General features: G+C 37.5%; 1 protein-coding gene across 2 annotated transcripts; it reads right to left on the bottom strand.

Moving 5' to 3' along the window:
* Positions 1-369: 369 nt before the first annotated feature.
* On the bottom strand, positions 370-16,879 carry LOC107591793 (EF-hand domain-containing protein D2-like). Of its 2 annotated transcripts, XM_016281047.1 has the most exons (5): positions 16,781-16,879; positions 16,360-16,672; positions 1,393-1,540; positions 1,104-1,238; positions 370-885 (listed from the first exon to the last, which is right to left on the bottom strand). In XM_016281047.1, exons 1-5 carry the CDS (start codon positions 16,797-16,799, stop codon positions 754-756), a joined length of 747 nt encoding a protein of 248 aa, XP_016136533.1. In that variant the 5' UTR covers positions 16,800-16,879; the 3' UTR covers positions 370-753. The 2 variants fall into 2 exon arrangements, with proteins under 2 accessions (XP_016136533.1, XP_016136534.1); XM_016281048.1 differs by having other exon boundaries at positions 16,360-16,879.
* Between the last annotated feature and the right edge of the window lie 1,506 nt (positions 16,880-18,385).

Genomic DNA, 18,385 nt, shown 5'->3' with positions numbered 1-18,385 from the left:
ATCAGTCGACTACTCATTCACCAATCAATAACATTAAGACTACTACATTCACCCCTTAACAGCCAATATTTAAAATACCTTTAAATTGAACAGTAGATAACAAAAGAAAAAAGACTATGTGGATGGCTGGAAAGATTGGGAGACAAATAATTATACCCCTGAACTAGTGAGCGAACAAGAACATTTACCAGTGACTCGGAACACAAAAACAAGGAACAACATGAAGCATAGCAATTGCCAACAGTATTGTCTCCATTATAGAAAATACTAAAGGTATTTTGCCTTTACTGATAAGACTGTAATGGAAAAACCTAAGGTATATCGGATACACAGAGAGCCGAATGGAGACAAGACTGTAGGCAACAACATCAACGAGAACAAGACAAAATGCCGTTCCAGCTAAAATGAAGCTGACGCAACGATGGGGAGAATGAACTACAGTAAATATATACACATGTGACTGAAACGGAACAAATCCAATCCAGTGTATTGAGATCAGTGTCTGGCTTCACATTTAAAATAAGCCTGAGAGTGAGAGTGAGAAAAACAGACAACGATAAAACAGATGATTTCAACACCGACATCCGCTAATGAGCACGAACTACATAGGTGTCTCTCTCTCAGGAAGATGAATCTGCATAGATCTCAGAGCATTTCACAGCCTTGCATAGTATCTCTGATTGCAGGGGACTCGGATGACAGACAGACAGACAAAAGTGGATGAGTAAATCAAGGCTGTTGAGGTGGAGGAGGCTATTTGAAGGCTGATTTTAGCTCTTTGAAAGCAGCTTGTCTTGTCTTCCTCTCCTCCGCTTCACGCTTCTTCTCTTCCTGCTCCTGACGGATTTCCGCCTCAAACCGGTTTGATTCGTTAATGGCCTGCACCTGTCAGAGAAAAATATACATTTTGAGGTAATTCTAAATTGAATTTCCTTTTCAGTGGCATTCAATGCAACCTATCTAGGCAGGAAATGACAGTCGTTATTGAAACACAGAGCTGTCATAGACTAAAAGGGGTTTTAAATTATGAATGAATCTGCTGATGGTTAAAAATGTATTTCACTCAGGGGTGGAAAATAGTATTAAATGTCACGATTCTTTACTTTTGCCTCAAAGAATGATTTGGCTCCCTTCACTCCCTCAGTAGACACGTCAATCTCTGACAAACGTGCCAAGACATGAAGCCCGCTGTCCTCCGCCAGCTCTCCTGCTGCTGCTTTTCTGAAGATAAGGAGAAACTAGAGAAAGAAAGAGGAAGGAAGGAATTGAGGTGATTAATGGGGGAATACAAGTAGTTTCCTATAAAGTGTGCAGCTCTTCATTATGTACTTCATTGCTGTGAAATGCAGCCAAATCTGCAAACAAATTCTTTCAACATACTGAAGCATTTACCTCTCTAAAACTGAGTTTGCCATCCAAGTCCTCATCTACTTCTTTGATCATGTTCTTCAGGCCCAGGTGAGTCTGAGGTGCACCGAGTTTCTCCATCATCAGCTTCAGCTCCATCAGATCGATAAAGTTATCTTTCTCGGAATCATACCTACACACACACACACACACACACACACACACACACAACAAGCAACCAAATTATTTAAGTAGAAATATCATGGAAAACAGGACTTCTTTTGAAATAAATGTCCCTGAAAACATTTCTACCCATCTCATCACTGGTGATATTGCTGCAATGTCTACGGTGATCAACAGAGGGCAGTGCGGATGAGTAACTGGGCCCTGGCTAGCAGGGATACCTTATCAACACTATTGTAACATCTATTGTAACATCTTTCACTTAACATACCAACTGTTCAAATTTTCAGCTGATTTCAACTAAAAGAAAATAAATAAATTCACAGACCATTGAGAACTCTCAACAGGTTGTTAGTCTAAATCATTAAAAATACTTTAACCTGGAAAGACGCTACATTTAATTTTATTTGAATGAACACTCCTGAATTTTTGTCCTCCGGAAATATTTTGCAAAGACGTATTTTCAGTGTACTGGAGGTGGCTGAATTATCTACACCAGTGGTACTCAAACACTTTGACCCACTCTTTGCCACCTTGTCTTTACCCAAGACTATATTTGAAGGCCTTCAATCTTAGCTGATATGTACCTCTGGTTCTTGTTGTAAGAAAATGAAAACTAAAATTTTTTTTTATGTTTTACATCTTTATTATTTATAATTATGAATATGGTTAATATAACTATATTTAAATCATTTTAAAACTTACTGAGAAACCCCTGTAAGTTTGCTGAGAACCACTGATCTACACCAAGGTATACACCAGTACAAACCATCTTGTTCATTTGTGTATGATAAATCATGGCGTCTACCCTGACTAATGTACATTATGCTCTGAAACATACAGGAATTAATTCAAGCAGACCTGCCGGCATCAATATCATCATTCAGAGCTGAAGTGTTCAATAACAGTCACCCATTTATTATATCCACTGCTGAGATCATCTTAAATGTTCATCTCTCCTGCATTTTTAATAAACAGCTTATGAGCTGCCAGTCATTTATTGAGTTAATAGCAATCCAAGACACTTGTGTGTACACCTGACAGCATTCAAATTTGTGAACTTTAAACAAAATCTACAGACTAAACAAACTTAAGTTTTATAAATGTTAAAGCATTTCAGTCACTCCTCTTAAAGGGGTCATATGATGCGATTTCAAAAGTTTCCTTTTTGTTACAAGCTCTTGGTGCATAAAGAAGATCTGTAAAGTTGCAAAGACTAAAGTCTCAAATCCAAAGAGATATTCTTTACAAAAAAAAAAAAGTCAACCACACCTACCTAAACCGGCTCGTTCTAATAAGGGATCTAATAAAGGAAGTCGTGGCCTAATGTTACTTCACTTCACTATCTGGGAAGATTTGCATAACGCCGCCCAAATGTTCACAGGACGTTGATCGTATATCTCTCTCACAAACACACACACACACTTCCTGTGGTTCAGCAGAGACATGATCACTAATGGTTTGAAACAAGTGACATTCACACAGGCCAGACCGATCAGATCTGCCTCCTCTTCTTTTGCTTCTGTAATGAGGTGTTAAATTGATCCACAGGTGCATATTTTCTGGTGCAAAGGCCAGAGAACTGTGTGGGTGAGTTACTGTGCAGCAGTGGGCCAATGAGGAATAGTGACTTCCTTTTTCTCTCTCAATCATAATGTATGAGACCACTTCCTCTACATGTACACAAGCAAAAACACACATATTGTCCAAAGATGAGGTTTTATGTTGCCATGGCAACAGGGTCTTTTGATTAAAAGCAGAGGCCAATGTTTGGATGAGACTCTTATCAACCAGTTGAATTAATCCTCTTTCTTCCTTCCTTCTTATCATTTTGTTCTTACTTCTTCCCTAAAAGATATGTTCAATTTGCCTGATAATGCCCTAAGAAGACTTCACATGTGTTTGACATCTTAAGTGATATTAAAATTATTAAATAAAATTAAATAAAAAATTAAAATAAAACAATATTTAGATTAGAGATTTTCAAGTATAAAAACATTAAAATAAGATTAAAATAAGATAGTAAATTAAAATAAAAAAATGAAGAGGTATTTAAAGTAAAATATTTTAAGACTCATTTAAACTCATTTTAAGACTAAATCTATATAAATATTCTGACGATGAGTTTAACTCCGTCATTAACTCCTTCTAGGCAATCCCAGCATGCACCCTGCTCATGAATATGGAGTGTGTGTCCATCTGCCTCAGACCCATGTATGCTGTCTACCAACACAAGACACCCTGCTGATGCCAGCTCTCTCACACACGCATAAAGCTGTATCTCTTCTCATTAACCCTAAAAGTCTAACTGACATCTTCTCATCACTAATTCAAAGGTCAAAAGAGCGTGTTCATGTTCAGGGTCACAAAATCTCTCAAATGAACTCTTCGTGCTGTGGCATCTGACATATCAGGCTAACCTTGATCACAGCGCTCTGAAATGCTGTTTGATGAGGCACTGCCGTTGTGGAGCATCTGAGCCGCTGTAAGGGTCGTGTTTCTCTGTGGATGCTGCTATCCTGGGTTCGGTTGAGGATTACAGTACAGCAGCGGTTAATCATACTAATGTGATTTCAAGGCAAGCAAGATTGAGTTGGCTGTTTGTTTTTGAAAGGCAAAATCAGATCACTTGAGAAACCCGGCAACCAGAGTCCATAGTGGTTTCAAATCAATTAGGGCTGCAACAACTAATCGATAAAATCGATTATTATCGATAATGAAAATAATCGACAACGATTCTCATTATCGATTAGTCGGGTCTGCCCACAGTCACGTCAAATTACAGCACTGAATTACAAAAAGCATCTAAAAATAGTGGAGGAAACAGGTTGAGATGCTGCGGGAGAAGTACGTGAACCAAGCTGCCCAATACATGAGAATTATTTATTTTAAGCTTTAAACTAACTTAATGCATTAGCATATGGCTTGGCCTGTCAGGCAGTTTGACAGATGCGTGTGTGTCCTCAGCGCAAAAACTTTCAGTTTACGGTCATATGCTTAACTGTAAATGTCACAAATTCACGCAAGCATTTCCATTTTTGCATAAAGGCCCACCCTGACAATCTGCGTTAAGTTTAAATCTGAATGAGCGCCGGCGCGCGCACGCGGACAGAGGGATAATTGATATTCAGTGCAAAACATTAATTGTGCTGAAATATTAAATATTACATTTAGGTTTAAAAGTCAACATGTAGTGCATGCATTTTATGAGTAGGAACTGATAACAGCGTGTAATTTTCTGAATATATCTTTTACAGGATAAAGAAATGACAGTAAGACGTGACTGTGGTCAAAGTGAATGTGTGTTCCTGCAGAACATTACTCTTACCTATTGGTTACAACTGAGTTTGTGATTTTATTTGTCTTTATCTTTATTATTATTAAATTTTTAATGTAGAGATTTAAACTATATTCACTATACAGTGCTTAACAAATGTATTAAAACAAAATTTATGTAAGGTTTTTAACAAATTAGGTAAGGTTTGTGCCACTGCTACTCTAAACTAACTGTATTGGTGATTACCAAAATCAGTTTTTAGCTTTCTGTATAGGTTAGTCCTCCCATTTGTGTAAGATCTTTAGTAACAGTAGCAGGCTATTTCTAATGCTATAATATAATTATTGCTGTTGTCTGTGAAAGGCAGAAAAAAATAGTCAAGCAAGTGTTTTTTCCAGATGCCCAATTACAGTCAAAAAGTACCTAAACTTTGCAAGCTGTTATGAAAAGGCATAGGAGGCCATTTTTGTTATGTGAATAAATACTACTTATTTGTTTCAGTTTGTTATTTGCCCAATAAATTACATTAAAATTTTTAGATTTAAACAATTTTTTTGGCAGATTCCTAAAATATTTATGTTTTCTCTTTATTATGACAGGTGGTCTAATAAATTAAGCACTTGTTTTCATAGCATTCAGTTGGCACGTTTGTTTGAAGTGTTTTTTTGTCAAAACAAACAAAAAAGAAAATTGGGCTTTTTTATTTGATTAATCAAAAAAAATAATCGTTAGTTGCAGCCCTAAAATCAATAATTTATGTCTGCATATGCTAGTCTGTTTAAAGGGGTCATATGATGCTGCTAAAAAGAACATTATTTGGTGCAATGAAATGTGTTTATGTGGTAATGACCCCTTTAACAAAAGAAAGGTCAAGCATGCTCAGTGCAACATGGTGAATTATGATCTCATGGTTTATCAATAAATTCTCTTTGTAAAGGGGAATCTGCATAAACAAAAATCTCATTGCAAAACCACATCACCTAATAATTTTCAAGTGGCCTTGGTTCCAAAGGTAGCTATACAAAAGTTGGGGTTTTTAGGATTTGTATTAATTTTTTTTAGAAGAAATTAATACTTTTATTCAGCAAGGAAGGATGCATTTGATTGATTAAAACACAGTAAAGGCCAGATTAAAATCAAGATCAGGTGGTTAAAAAAGTATTGACAGTTTCTGACTATATCTGACTCCATCTACTCTTATCTGTAGGGTCGGAGATATTTCACAGATTATGAAAAGCTCTCAAGTGCTAAAAACCCAGTAACACTTCAGTTGGTTGCATCGATTGGGGACACTTCCGCCTTATTCTTACCAAACACAGCTGACATAATAATGTTTAAGTGTCTATATGGAAATGCAATGCAGTTGCTGTCCGAAAAGTCGAAATTTCCCCCTTTTTTGTCACAATGTGCACTTGAGGAAGATCACATTTTTTGCCCAAATAAGTCTTTAAGTTTAACATTTCACACTACAGAGATTAAGGAAGCAAATGCAATAGGCACTTCCTAATAATAACCAAGAGAGGTACAGTCAAAGCCTTGAGCTGATACAGACTTCCTTCTGCCTTAGCAAAAAGGTTTGACTCATCTGATTGGCTTTAATGAAAGCTGGATTTGAACTCCGAGTCAATTCAGTTGCTGTTGTTGGAACAAAATCAAGTTTGTTGAGTAATTATAAAGAAAGTCAAAATAAGGAACAAGAAAGCTAGTTTGTAACTACGTTTGTGCTCTGTACTTAAAATGTCCTCTTGATATCCAGTTATCCACTTTCTAGAACTCTTGAAACACTTTACCATGCATGTCTGAACTTGAATGAAAGTTAAGGAATGTTTTTATTTTCTTGCTATTTAAAGGTGTAAAATTTTTCCTGTGCAGTCTCAGGGGTCTTCAGCTAATGAGGATTTAGCTGCGATGCTGACTACTCCTGATGACGGACACACATGTTCTGAATCTACAGTATGCTGCATACTTTTAGGAGACTGACCCCCAGAAAAACTCTCTAGCTGCAAATCCTTCTCGAAATTCATTTACAAATGATTTGTTCAAAACGAACACTTAAGTTGAGCCACCCAAGAGCAGAACTTTAATACACATCTGACTTTAATACAATTCTTTTGAAATAAGCAAGCTACTGGACACTTCAAAACATTGACACTATCATCAGTTCTTCAGCTGGACAATGTCATAGACTGTGATTATAATAAGACTGTTCACTTAAATTACTATGAATAGGAGAGAGTGCAATGCACAATATGGTGGAATAAGTCCTGCCTTCTAAATAATAGAGCCAATCTTCAAGTGGTAAAGTCATCATGTCACTGCAGCTGCCATTAAAGCTCTGGTTCCCATAGAAACAGACTGTGTCTTGTGACACGCGCTTAAGACTATCTGAGCATAGGAAACAACATTTATGGGACAGTTCATGTCAGATTTTGCTGCAGTTTCAAAATATGTTATTTAAATGCAGGCTCTGGCAAGCAGTTTTTGAGATTTTGGTATTGTAAAGTTCATGCTGTGATCTTGCATGTCTGAAACAGCTGCCTGGAGGCATAGCAAATATGGCCACCGAGTTTCCTTGAAAGGGATTTTTTCAAAGGGACAGTGATTTTTTTGCTAAGCACCACCTCCTTTGGTTAACATACTGTAACTCAACACTTCACAGAACACGCCACAGGAGTGAACTGAGTCTTCCACACACACAATGATTTTTTTATATAGTAGGCATGGGCTGATTACCGGTTTCAAGGTATACCGCGATTTTAAAATTTCACGGTTTCAAAACCACTAATATTTTCCGTTATACCGTTCCTGCGGTATGCGCTGTTTTTCATGTCTCCTCAAAGACTGAAAGTGTAGGAATCCCTCAGGTTGAGTGCAGTGCAGTGTAGAGAGTAACACGACCCCCCTCCTCCTGTTGGTGTGAGAGAGCAGTCAGTCACGTGTGTGTAAGATGGCCGAACTAAGGAGCTGCCCCTGGAACTTGCGCGATCGGCAACTGGACATTTTTTGTCTTATTGCAGCTTATCTCTCTTCTGGACTAGCACAAACTGCGTTGCAGTGCAATAATTTTCCAAAATGTAGTTTATGTGAAAATATGAAGTCTGTAAACGCCCGTTAACACAGGCCAGAGACGCTGAAGACGGACGCACAGAGAAAAATACTGTAGCAGGCAGATCACTCACTGTTCATGATGCACAAACTATTGGAAGAAAATCCTCAATATTGATTTGGGGGTTTATATGAATGTGTTTCTGAGGGGAACTGACTGTCTTCAGAATAGTTTACGTGGTATTTTCTTTTCATCTCATCTCTGTATAGTTCATATTAAAGCAGTGTTTCAGCAGTGCTGCTTTGTTTATGGCAGTAACCAAGGAAACGCCATATCTGGTGTTCCAGAAGCGCCTCCTGCTGTTAGAGAGTGAATCTGTCTCATTCAGAGCTTCTGCTGTTTGCTTCGTTCAGGCATGAAGTATAATTTCACATTGGGTTATTATTAAATCAAATTATGTATATGAAAGTATAGATGATAATTAGATGATATGAAATTATATAAATGGTATGTATATGAGTTATATAACAAATTAAATAACTGTAATGACAGATTTAGGTTAAATAAAGATGTCAGTCTTTATTTGTCTTCTTGTTAGGAAACAAATCAAAGAAAAAGTAAACAAATTCTACTGTTCCTAATATTCTGTGTTGCTCAAAAACAAAATATATTGTGTTCAGCAGAAAAAACGTTTTTTTTTTGTCTTACCCAGTCATTTAAAAATAACATTTTAGAGCTGTAACGACAATACCGTGATACCGTGAAATTTTTGCTTAAGGTTATCATACCGTCAAAATCTCATACCGGCCCCTTACTAGTATATAGTGTTAAAAATTGGATTGATATTATTTTGCAATAAAGTGTAATGTTGAAAAGCTTTTTATCTGCCATTTTTTCCTTTAAAGAAATTTCTAAATTATCCAGTAACATGACTAAAATTTGTAGAGACTGCAAATCTGAGCCATAGAAAAGAGAAAATCCTCATTTCAAAGCGATTATAAATTATTACAGTAATAATGTACAGAATTGTTCCTTATGTTTCTACAACACATTCACTAGTACAGTGAACTGCAATGACGTGAATCTATTTGTGATCAAACTGTACTAATGCTAATTTGACAGTTTAACCCACAGCATAAACTAAAAAAATTTAAATATTGAGGAAATAAATTGTATTCTTATAATAAACGCCATGTTTTTACCACATTTTTATTTCGCAGTCAAATTCCAAAAGTATCCACAGGACTTCCATAAGACAAGAGCTTGTCTGATCTATGACAGACTGCAACAGTTGCTAAGGTGGGATTGGTTAATAACATTTTTAATGCAAATCTCCGAGCAAAGATGAAATTCTTCAGCAAATCTTAGGAGTTCCATTGTCACTTATCAACAATAAGTATGTATCTTGGCATCTGTAAAAACTTGTGTGTGTGCACGTAATGATGATGTACACTATCCCCCGGTTTCACAGACAAGGCTTAAGATAGTCCCAGACTAAAAAGCATGTTTGAGCGGTCTCAACTGAAAATATCTTGTCATCTTGTCATTGTCAAGATGCACACCTGTAAAGTTTTCTACTAAGGCATTTTTGTAAAAGTTGCTTAAATATCTTAATTTATTGAAGACCTAGTCCTGGCTTAAGCTAAGCCCCGTTTGTGAAACCGGGCCTATAACTCTAAAAGCTTCTGGTAGAACTGAATGCAGCCGAGTTTAAATGGGTAGTTTAGAAGTGAAAAACATTTTAGTGAAAATGTCGATGCTGATGCCTAAAATACCACCACTTAAATTCATGCAGACTGTTACTTAAACCAATCACTGAAGCTAAATGGATTGTGAATTGTGGACTTTGAAAGCAACTGTTTTGGGAATGCTGCCTGATACCAGCCTAAATAAATACACATGCCTGTCTGAACAGTCACCCTGTAATGCATGCCTATAGCTACTACTGATTTAATTATGAAAATGCCTGATTAAATTTAAGTGGAATGATGCCTTGGAGCTAAAAATTAGATAGCAGTATTCCAGGATGCAGCTCAAGGTGATCTAAAGGACAGTAACATGTCAGCATAGCATTTTCTCATGATTACTTTGTCCATGATGTGCTGATAAACAAGAAACTTCATACTGCACTCCGACGCATGAGGAGTGACCAACCAACTCTTTTTCCTCCTCCTGTCACTCGCTCCCTCCCTTTCCTATCTCTTCCTGCCAATCTCCTTAATCCCAGGTTACCAAGCAACAGCTGACAGGAGAAGTCACAGAAAAACCCTCACAAACACATGATCAATTCAGAGTACATTCTTCAAACCTGCAAATCGGAAACCAACAGCCTACAAAACAGCAAATCATTTCTAAAAGACTGTAACCTATGAAAGGGAATCTACAAACTCTTTTCTGTAAAGTGATCAGGTAGTTCATGTTCTTGTGTGAGACTTTTGGTCAAAGGATAGTCGAAACCATGCCAAATGTTTCCCTTTTCATGATTTATAAAAAATTTAAGTTAAATACATTACTCAAAAAAAGATCACGGTCAGAGAATAAACGGTCAGTTTCCACTTTCAAAGGCACTTTGTGTTTTGCTATAAAAAATCTGACAGCTTCCAGTACATAGTTCTCCAGAACATGACCTTTCCACCTCCCTCCGACCCACGTAAATCATTTTCCTCATGAATTACCTGAGATCAATAGCATTCAGGAACAGGGCTCTTCACACACACTTGCAATTCTTGCTGTAATGGTTGGAAACTCCTACAGTCAAGAATATCGACAGGAAAATGTTTCTGATCTTTTACAGTGTCTCCACTTGAACCGGAGCCTGTAAAGTTCAATTTTAAGATGGTCCAGGCTTCTCAATCCAGATATTCAATCCAGCTCGCTGCACATATAAAGATGACATGCTAAATGCACGAAGGTTTACATAACTGTTAAGATGGATCCATTATTATCCACCCACTCTATAGATGACTATTAACAAAAAGATGAAGCATTCTCAGAGATGAGTCACTGCAGTACTGGATAACATTTCTTACTAAAGGCCAATCCACAGAAAATGGTAAACCACCTGAACAAAGGTTTTGAATGTTTTTCATATTCATTTTATATGCAAGACAGTTACAGTTCCTATCTACAGATCACTTGACTGCGGTTACAAAAACTGATGATCAAGTGAGATGTTGTGTCCTTTTTGAGTCCAACGCCGCACTGAACAACAATACATTAAAATCTCATTCTAATCTAAATTAAAATGCAAAAAAGAACATCAAATCAAGATGTAAACCCTGATATAAATCAATGTTTATTTAAATTGTTTCTTTTTATTTCCCCTTTATAACTATTGTTTTTACTGAAGAATATACAGTTCTGGATTACAGAACATAATAATGAAATCTTCTAATATATAAAATGTTAACATATAACGTTACGTTAATACATTTAATTAATCACATTTATTCAATAAATCATACAAATTTTGAAAATATTCTGTGATAAATAAAGAGAGTCACAGATGAATGCGCACAGACTTTTCACACTTGGGTGAAGGTGATCCTAGGTTATCTTGGGTCATGTTTCACATTTTATCCTGGGTTAACATTCATATTTCCATGTTTTTTCTTCATAACTCCAGTTAACATTTACTGTTGCTGCTTGACATTTTTAACAATTTCCCTCAGATACTGAAACTAAAAGCACAATGCTTATTTGACTGTACAAAGCTCATGAATATTTATTGAGGTAAACACTGATGCTGTTCATGCACAACTGTATGCAGTGCGTATAATGCAGCAATGAACTGCATTCTCCGCTGCTGTAGCTGATGATCACAGGCAGCACTAACCTTAATTTACTGGGATTATAGACCAGGTGACTTTAACATTAGTCCTTAAGCAGAATCCTTCACGGATCAACCAACAGCCACACAATCCCAGAAGTTATTTATAGTGAGCGGACAGTTCAAAGCATGAACATAAAATGCCACAAACAGAAAGAACAGGGAGTAAAGACCTGGCGGAATGAGAACTAAAAAAGAGGAGAACTTCCTGAAGTACTGCTGAGGTTACATTTGGCCTTTCTGGAAACACAACAATAAACTTCCTACTGCCTAAATGAGTCATTATGAGCATGTGATGACTGTGTGTGAATGCCAAATAAGGGTGTGTGTCTAAATAAAACTCACACCTACACAACCACTGGCAGCTTCTGAAGAAAAGACGCCCCTTGTGCTATATGCATCAGTCTTTTATACTCCAAGCCAAATCGCTATTAAATGTCTCTTTCAAAGGATAGCAAAGCTAAACAGCAAACCAATAGGGAACCTAATTAAATTAATCCAACGCAAGACAGCCTATCAGTTTTAAATATATTAAGTGAGCAAGTGTCATACATCTTATTTGCTGAGACGGCATGTATTGATTGGCTTCCTTTTCTCTCTTAACTTCGTCTTATTCTCTTAGGTCACTGTGTCAGTTAAATTTGACAGAATGCAGTAGCTTTTGTGGATAAAATACTTGGCTGTCTTTCAATGCATCTGCATCATATTAGACGCACAACAACATCCTGTTCGCCAAACTGAACTGTGCTAAGGGGCTCTTTAAACATGCAGTATTTCCAGAGATGAGGAAATGGGTGATTTAGAGAATAATCACGTCATTCTGCTTTCTGAAGAGAGAAAGGCATAACCATTTACAGACTTGGCAAATATATGCACTGAAGAGAGAAGTGCTCATTACATTCTGCTATAATATACATTACTACAGTGAATTTATGATGGCCGTCAATGAGAAACAAGCAATATTTTGCCTACTGACAACTCACTAAAAACTCCCGTGGAAACATATCCAGTGGCCTGCAGATATGTTATGGCTTACGTCCAAACATTCCTTAATGTGTTCGATGTTATCTTTTCTGAGAAATATGGCCCAGAGAAAAATGCACAAGGAAAAAGAGGGCAGGCAGAAAGAGGAAGAGCGCAGAGTTTATCTTCAGCTTCCCTCATTACTGGAGGCGACTCCGCAGGAATGCTCCTCAAAGGACTAAAGCCCCTCACTCATATGTAGGCACAGCATGGGACCTGTACCCATAATCACTCAGCCAATTAGGCCGTGCTAACATTCACATTACCAAAGACGAGCAGGGGGGATAAGAGGGGTTGGAGTTCATCTGCTGGAAGGATCTTAGGTAGCCAAGAGGTCTAATATCAGAAACTCCAATTCAAGACTTTTATGCATGTTGAGTGATCACTTGCTATCCATTTTAAATAAAAATGCCTGATAACGGGAAAATAAATAAATAACATGGTACAGTGTTAAATTATTTGTTTTTAAATTAAATATTTAATATTTTCCTATATACTGTATTTTTTAATGTCAACTCATGCTAATAAATTAAAAAAAATGTCTAATAACCAATATGGTCTTGATATACTGTGCATTCTTGGTAAACATAGCGATTTTAGCCAGATGTGAGTTTAATTTCTGTATTTGATTAAAAATAAAAAGTTTTCTTGGTAAGGTGCAAATACACAGCAAGTTCAAAAGACATGTTCTGACATGAATTAATTCCTCTTATTAATAATCCTCAATGCTAAATCTGCATCTGCTCAAAATCAATCTCACTTTGCAGGCTAAGCCCAGGGTTATGCTCTTCTATGAACTCTGTAGGTGTCGGCCACCAAAAAGAGCAGGAAACACAAATGTTTCAGGTTCAATTGTTTGTACCTTTAAGCAAAGCATGTGTCCCCCACAGGACTGTTCCTACAAATAGTGTAGTGTACTTCGCTATGTGAAGAACACATGCATTTATATGCATTTTTTTCCATTAACAACAAATATGTAAAACAGGATAGTGCCTTTTAATCGGATAAAAACAGAAAATATTCAAATCAGTAGTTATTACAATCACACCATGAAAGTTAAATGACTTATGCAAAGTTTTAACAGTTTCATATTAATCTTCCCCACAAAACCACCCAGAAATTATGGTTTGAATGCTGGTCCTGAATCTAAAGTTTTGAATCCTGCTGAACAGTGGCCTGAGGTTAAGGCAAAACCTGCGTTCCTCTTATCAGCTGGACTCTGGCCAGATTGTGGCCGTTACGCAGTTTTCTTTCTCCCTCCCTGTGTTTTTCTGCCTCCCTCGGCACAAAAGCATTTAAGACCGCAACATTTGCTGCAACTGAAGTTTTTGAGTGTTTATTGGGTACTGAATGTGCCTACGTAAAGCAAAGCTAATAATATCATCTTTAGTTTGGAAGGTCATGAGACAATCAATCAATGAGTTCTTATAATTGCTTCATACAGGCATAAAGAGCATTCCTAATCTGCCTCTTCAACGCCCATGTCTCATCTTTGTTTCCTTATCTACATTCAGGGCTTCAGGCAAAGCCACAAACAGCCATTATAGAGCTGGAAAATAATAAATCAACTGCAGTGCACAATTCTCTGTTGCTGTAAACCTGTATGAAGGTAAACAACATGGATAAGTAACTAAATTGTAAATAGCATGTTGACTTACAAACCCCTTATCTTAACTTAACTGGGAATAGACCATGAAAAACTCTAGCTAATGTTTAACTTGTAAAGTAACCACAGAGGCTTTGTTTTATCCATAACAAAGGGAGCTATGCACACTTCACACTCTCCTGAGGATGAAACCACCTCACCTGTCTCATTCAGCCCATATAACGCCATGGGCAACACCATCAAAGAGACTGAATGAAACTAGTGCTATATCTCACCCTGGGTGAGGTCTGGTGACTCCAGACACCTCGAATGAACTGCACAAGGAACTAATTTACAGACATAATAGAAAAGGTGATACTCTGAAACAATAGTCTACACACAATAATTTAGAAGAAACAAACAATTCAAGCAAGCCATTATCTACTTTTGTAACACGCATGTGGTTACCTAGAGGCAACGAAACTATTGTGATAGACTGTTATCACATCTATTTTGCAGCCAAATGAGATTAAAAGGTTGAACAGTGACAGAACTAATTGTTCTCTAGTGCAGATGATTAATAATGAATTATTTAAATCATCCATTTACTCGCTCTCACATTGTTTCAAACCTGTACGACTTTCTTTATTCTGTGAAACATAGAAAAATATATTTTAAAGGATGTTTCAACTGTTTTTGTCCATATAATGAAAGTCAGCGGGGTCCAATATTTGTTGTGGACAATATCGACTTTCATTTTATGGACACAAAAATATATTGAGACACTTTTCAAAATATCTTCCTTCGAGTTTCATAGAAGTAATTAAGTCATTAAAGCTAGAAATTATATAGCAAAAAAAAACAAAAAAACAATAACAACAAAATTACTAAAATAATACACTAAAATTAAAATGTATGTAGGATTAATTCATGATGATTGGGCCATTTTCCCCATTCATCTCAATTTACCTGAATTCACTCTAAATAATACTAAAATAACAAGAACAGGAATCTGTGAAAAATAGAACATTCTGATAAATTTAATTCATTTGTGAAGTTACAAAGAATGCACAGGCCAACTCATCTAGATGCAAAGGGCTTCTCAGACAGATTTGGGCGGCCTGTTTTGGCTAATTCACAACAATGGTAGCTTTGTTAGATAGCAGAAATGGGGAGAGGAACCCACTACTTCCTCAGAGTGCTAGTTTCTCAACCAGCCCCGTTTCCCACATGGTTCAGGCCTGTGTGAAACCGACCCTGCAGTCGCAGCCGCAGACCGATCGCTCCACCACAGAGTTCCTGCAGCGACTCTCACGAAGATTCGGCTCCCCGTACCTTTTCAGCTCAGAGAAGTTTTTTTGTTTCTGTCAGTGAACCTTGCCTGACATAAAAGGCCCTGCCAACCCTGTATGCAGCAGACAGCATTTAGAAAAGCTCCGAGAGTAGTTTTGGATACCGAACATGGGGAAAATGTGTAAATTGCATCAACTGTGAAGGAAGAGGGCAGTCTCACTAAGAATCCAGCCAAGGTGGCAACAGAACTGTGTCATACTGGGCAACCTAGACTGCACGACATGCCTCTCGATTAGAGACACGGAAACCTGAACATGACCAAAGGAACTTTCTCAACCCATGGTTCAAAGTCCTACATATATCCGTGTGTGAATGCATGTGGAATAAATGAAACAGACTTGGGTGGGGCTGAGCTTATGGCTCTTTCTTAAATGTATGAAGGAGTTTCAGCCAAAAATGTGCAGCACAACGAAGTAAACACAGAGTGAATTAAGTGTCGCAGACTATGAACTAGATAGCTTGTTCCTGTTTAAACATTCAGCTCAATTTTAATAGGACAGAAATATGAGTACAGACCTTGATAAAAGCATACTAAATAAACAATGTTGAAGAATGAACTTTAAAGATGGACAGACATAGATAGATAGATAGATAGATAGATCGTCACATGATAATTGTTTGAGGACATGCTGGATGTCTCTGGGGGTTGAGATGTCATGCACAGGTCTCACATCTGCAGCAGCAGAGGATGACAGCAGCTGGTATGAGCTACTTACTGTTTGAACATCTTCTCCATGTCTTTGATCTGCTTCCTCGAGAACTCCTTGAACTCGGTGTAGGGGTTAAACACCTTCATGCTGGGCTGCTGGTGTTCACCGACGCCCTCGTTCAGCTCCCCGCGCCGCTGCAGTTTGGCTCCCAGCTCTGAATCCGCGCTGACCGTGGCCGTTTTCTCGTGCGCTCCGTTCTCATGAGCCTCGTCCAGGGCCACCGGCTCGTGCTCGCCCTCCTCTATCTGCAGCCTGCGGTTCAGCTTCGATGACAGCTCGTCCGTTGCCATTTCGCCTTCTTCTGAAATCGAACTACTATCTACGGGGAAAATACAGTGGGGAAACACGCTGAATGCTGCAAAGTGCGCAGTCCATATAAAGATTCAGTGCGTTAAATCCAGATTCAGTTAATTATTTGGTTAAATACGTTTTAAAATGCAAATCATCCGACTTATTGCGTTGTGAAGTGATTCAAACGGGCAGAGCTCGTGAGTGTGACGACGCCTCCGTGATCGCAGACGGTGAAATAAGCTCGTGCTTGTGCCGCTTCACTACGCCACGCCTTTTAAAGAGACGCGCCGGACACAAAAGACCACTTATGATACAAAACCCTAAACTGTGACATCTTTTGTTATTACACACAACAATATAATCTCACCACAGAAGTATGTATTGTTTCTAGTTTATAATATACAGCTATTTGGGAAATGGCCTCATTTAGGCTATTTGTTATTAATTTATTCATGACCGTACACACGAGTGAACCAACTTTTTTGTCGACCAATTCCATAGATAGCCTATACTGAGCTGTCAAGTCATGTCATCAATTTTAAAAGCAATTCGCCATGCATGCTTGCTTATTTATTTATTTATTACCGATACCTATAAAATAATTACTTTAAGTAGCCTACTTTAAATTGAACTAACTTACTATATCTTGTGACTAAATGTTGACAGTTAATGATGTATCTAATAGGAATTATCTTGAAATCTACCTCTCTTGTTTTCTTGTAGACTCACGCGGAAGTTATGCCTGCATAAAGCTCTGGAGATTTCCACTGAATTTCCACAAAGCACTTGTCATTTACTAAATTGTACTCATTCATCACCTCTTGCATGTACACATATTGTTTCTTTTATTATTTTTTATATGAAATGATTCATATTTTTGCTAATCTGACTATGTTTTCAATAGGCGTTGGCCTACTACTATAGCTTGAGCTGTATAACACATTTTACTATGTTTAAATCTATTCCACATAATTCATCAGATCTTTCCTTAAAATTAGTGCTGAAAAACCCCTAGCACATTCTGTTTGGGTATCAGTGATGTGAGAAACACATTCACGTATGCAAGATAAACATAACATTTTGTTTATTTCACAAAAGCGTGAAATTGTGTTCATGTGGGTATATAGGCCTATGTGCTGCCAGTTTAGTAGGTGTTAGTACAAACCCAATTCCAAAAAAGTTGGGACACTGTACAAATTGTGAGTAAAAAAGGAATGGAATAATTTACAAATCTCATAAACTTATATTTTATTCACAATAGAATATAGATAACATATCAAATGTTGAAAGTGAGACATTTTGAAATGTCATGCCAAATATTGGCTCATTTTGGATTTCATGAGAGCTACACATTCCAAAAAAGTTGGGACAGGTAGTAATAAGAGGCCGGAAAAGTTAAATGTACATATAAGGAACAGCTGGAGGACCAATTTGCAACTTATTAGGTCAATTGGCAACATGATTGGGTATAAAAAGAGCCTCTCAGAGTGGCAGTGTCTCTCAGAAGTCAAGATGGGCAGAGGATCACCAATTCCCCCAATGCTGCGGCGAAAAATAGTGGCACAATATCAGAAAGGAGTTTCGCAGAGAAAAATTGCAAAGAGTTTGAAGTTATCATCATCTACAGTGCATAATATCATCCAAAGATTCAGAGAATTTGGAACAATCTCTGTGCGTAAGGGTCAAGGCCGGAAAACCATACTGGATGCCCGTGATCTTCGGGCCCTTAGACGGCACTGCA

This window comes from Sinocyclocheilus grahami, unplaced genomic scaffold (genome assembly GCF_001515645.1).
Source record: "Sinocyclocheilus grahami isolate Dianchi unplaced genomic scaffold, SAMN03320097.WGS_v1.1 scaffold146.1, whole genome shotgun sequence".
NCBI classification, from domain to species: domain Eukaryota; kingdom Metazoa; phylum Chordata; class Actinopteri; order Cypriniformes; family Cyprinidae; genus Sinocyclocheilus; species Sinocyclocheilus grahami.
The sequence above is the reverse complement of the archived record's forward strand: the minus strand, read 5'-3'. Positions and strand labels throughout refer to the sequence as shown.

Coding starts and splice junctions, on each gene's coding strand:
- LOC107591793 (XM_016281047.1), bottom strand. Junction 1,541..16,359: donor ATGGAGAAGATGTTCAAACA/GTAAGTAGCTCA, acceptor GTGTGTGTGTAG/GTATGATTCCGAGAAAGATA. Junction 1,239..1,392: donor GCAAACTCAGTTTTAGAGAG/GTAAATGCTTCA, acceptor TTCTTTCTCTAG/TTTCTCCTTATCTTCAGAAA.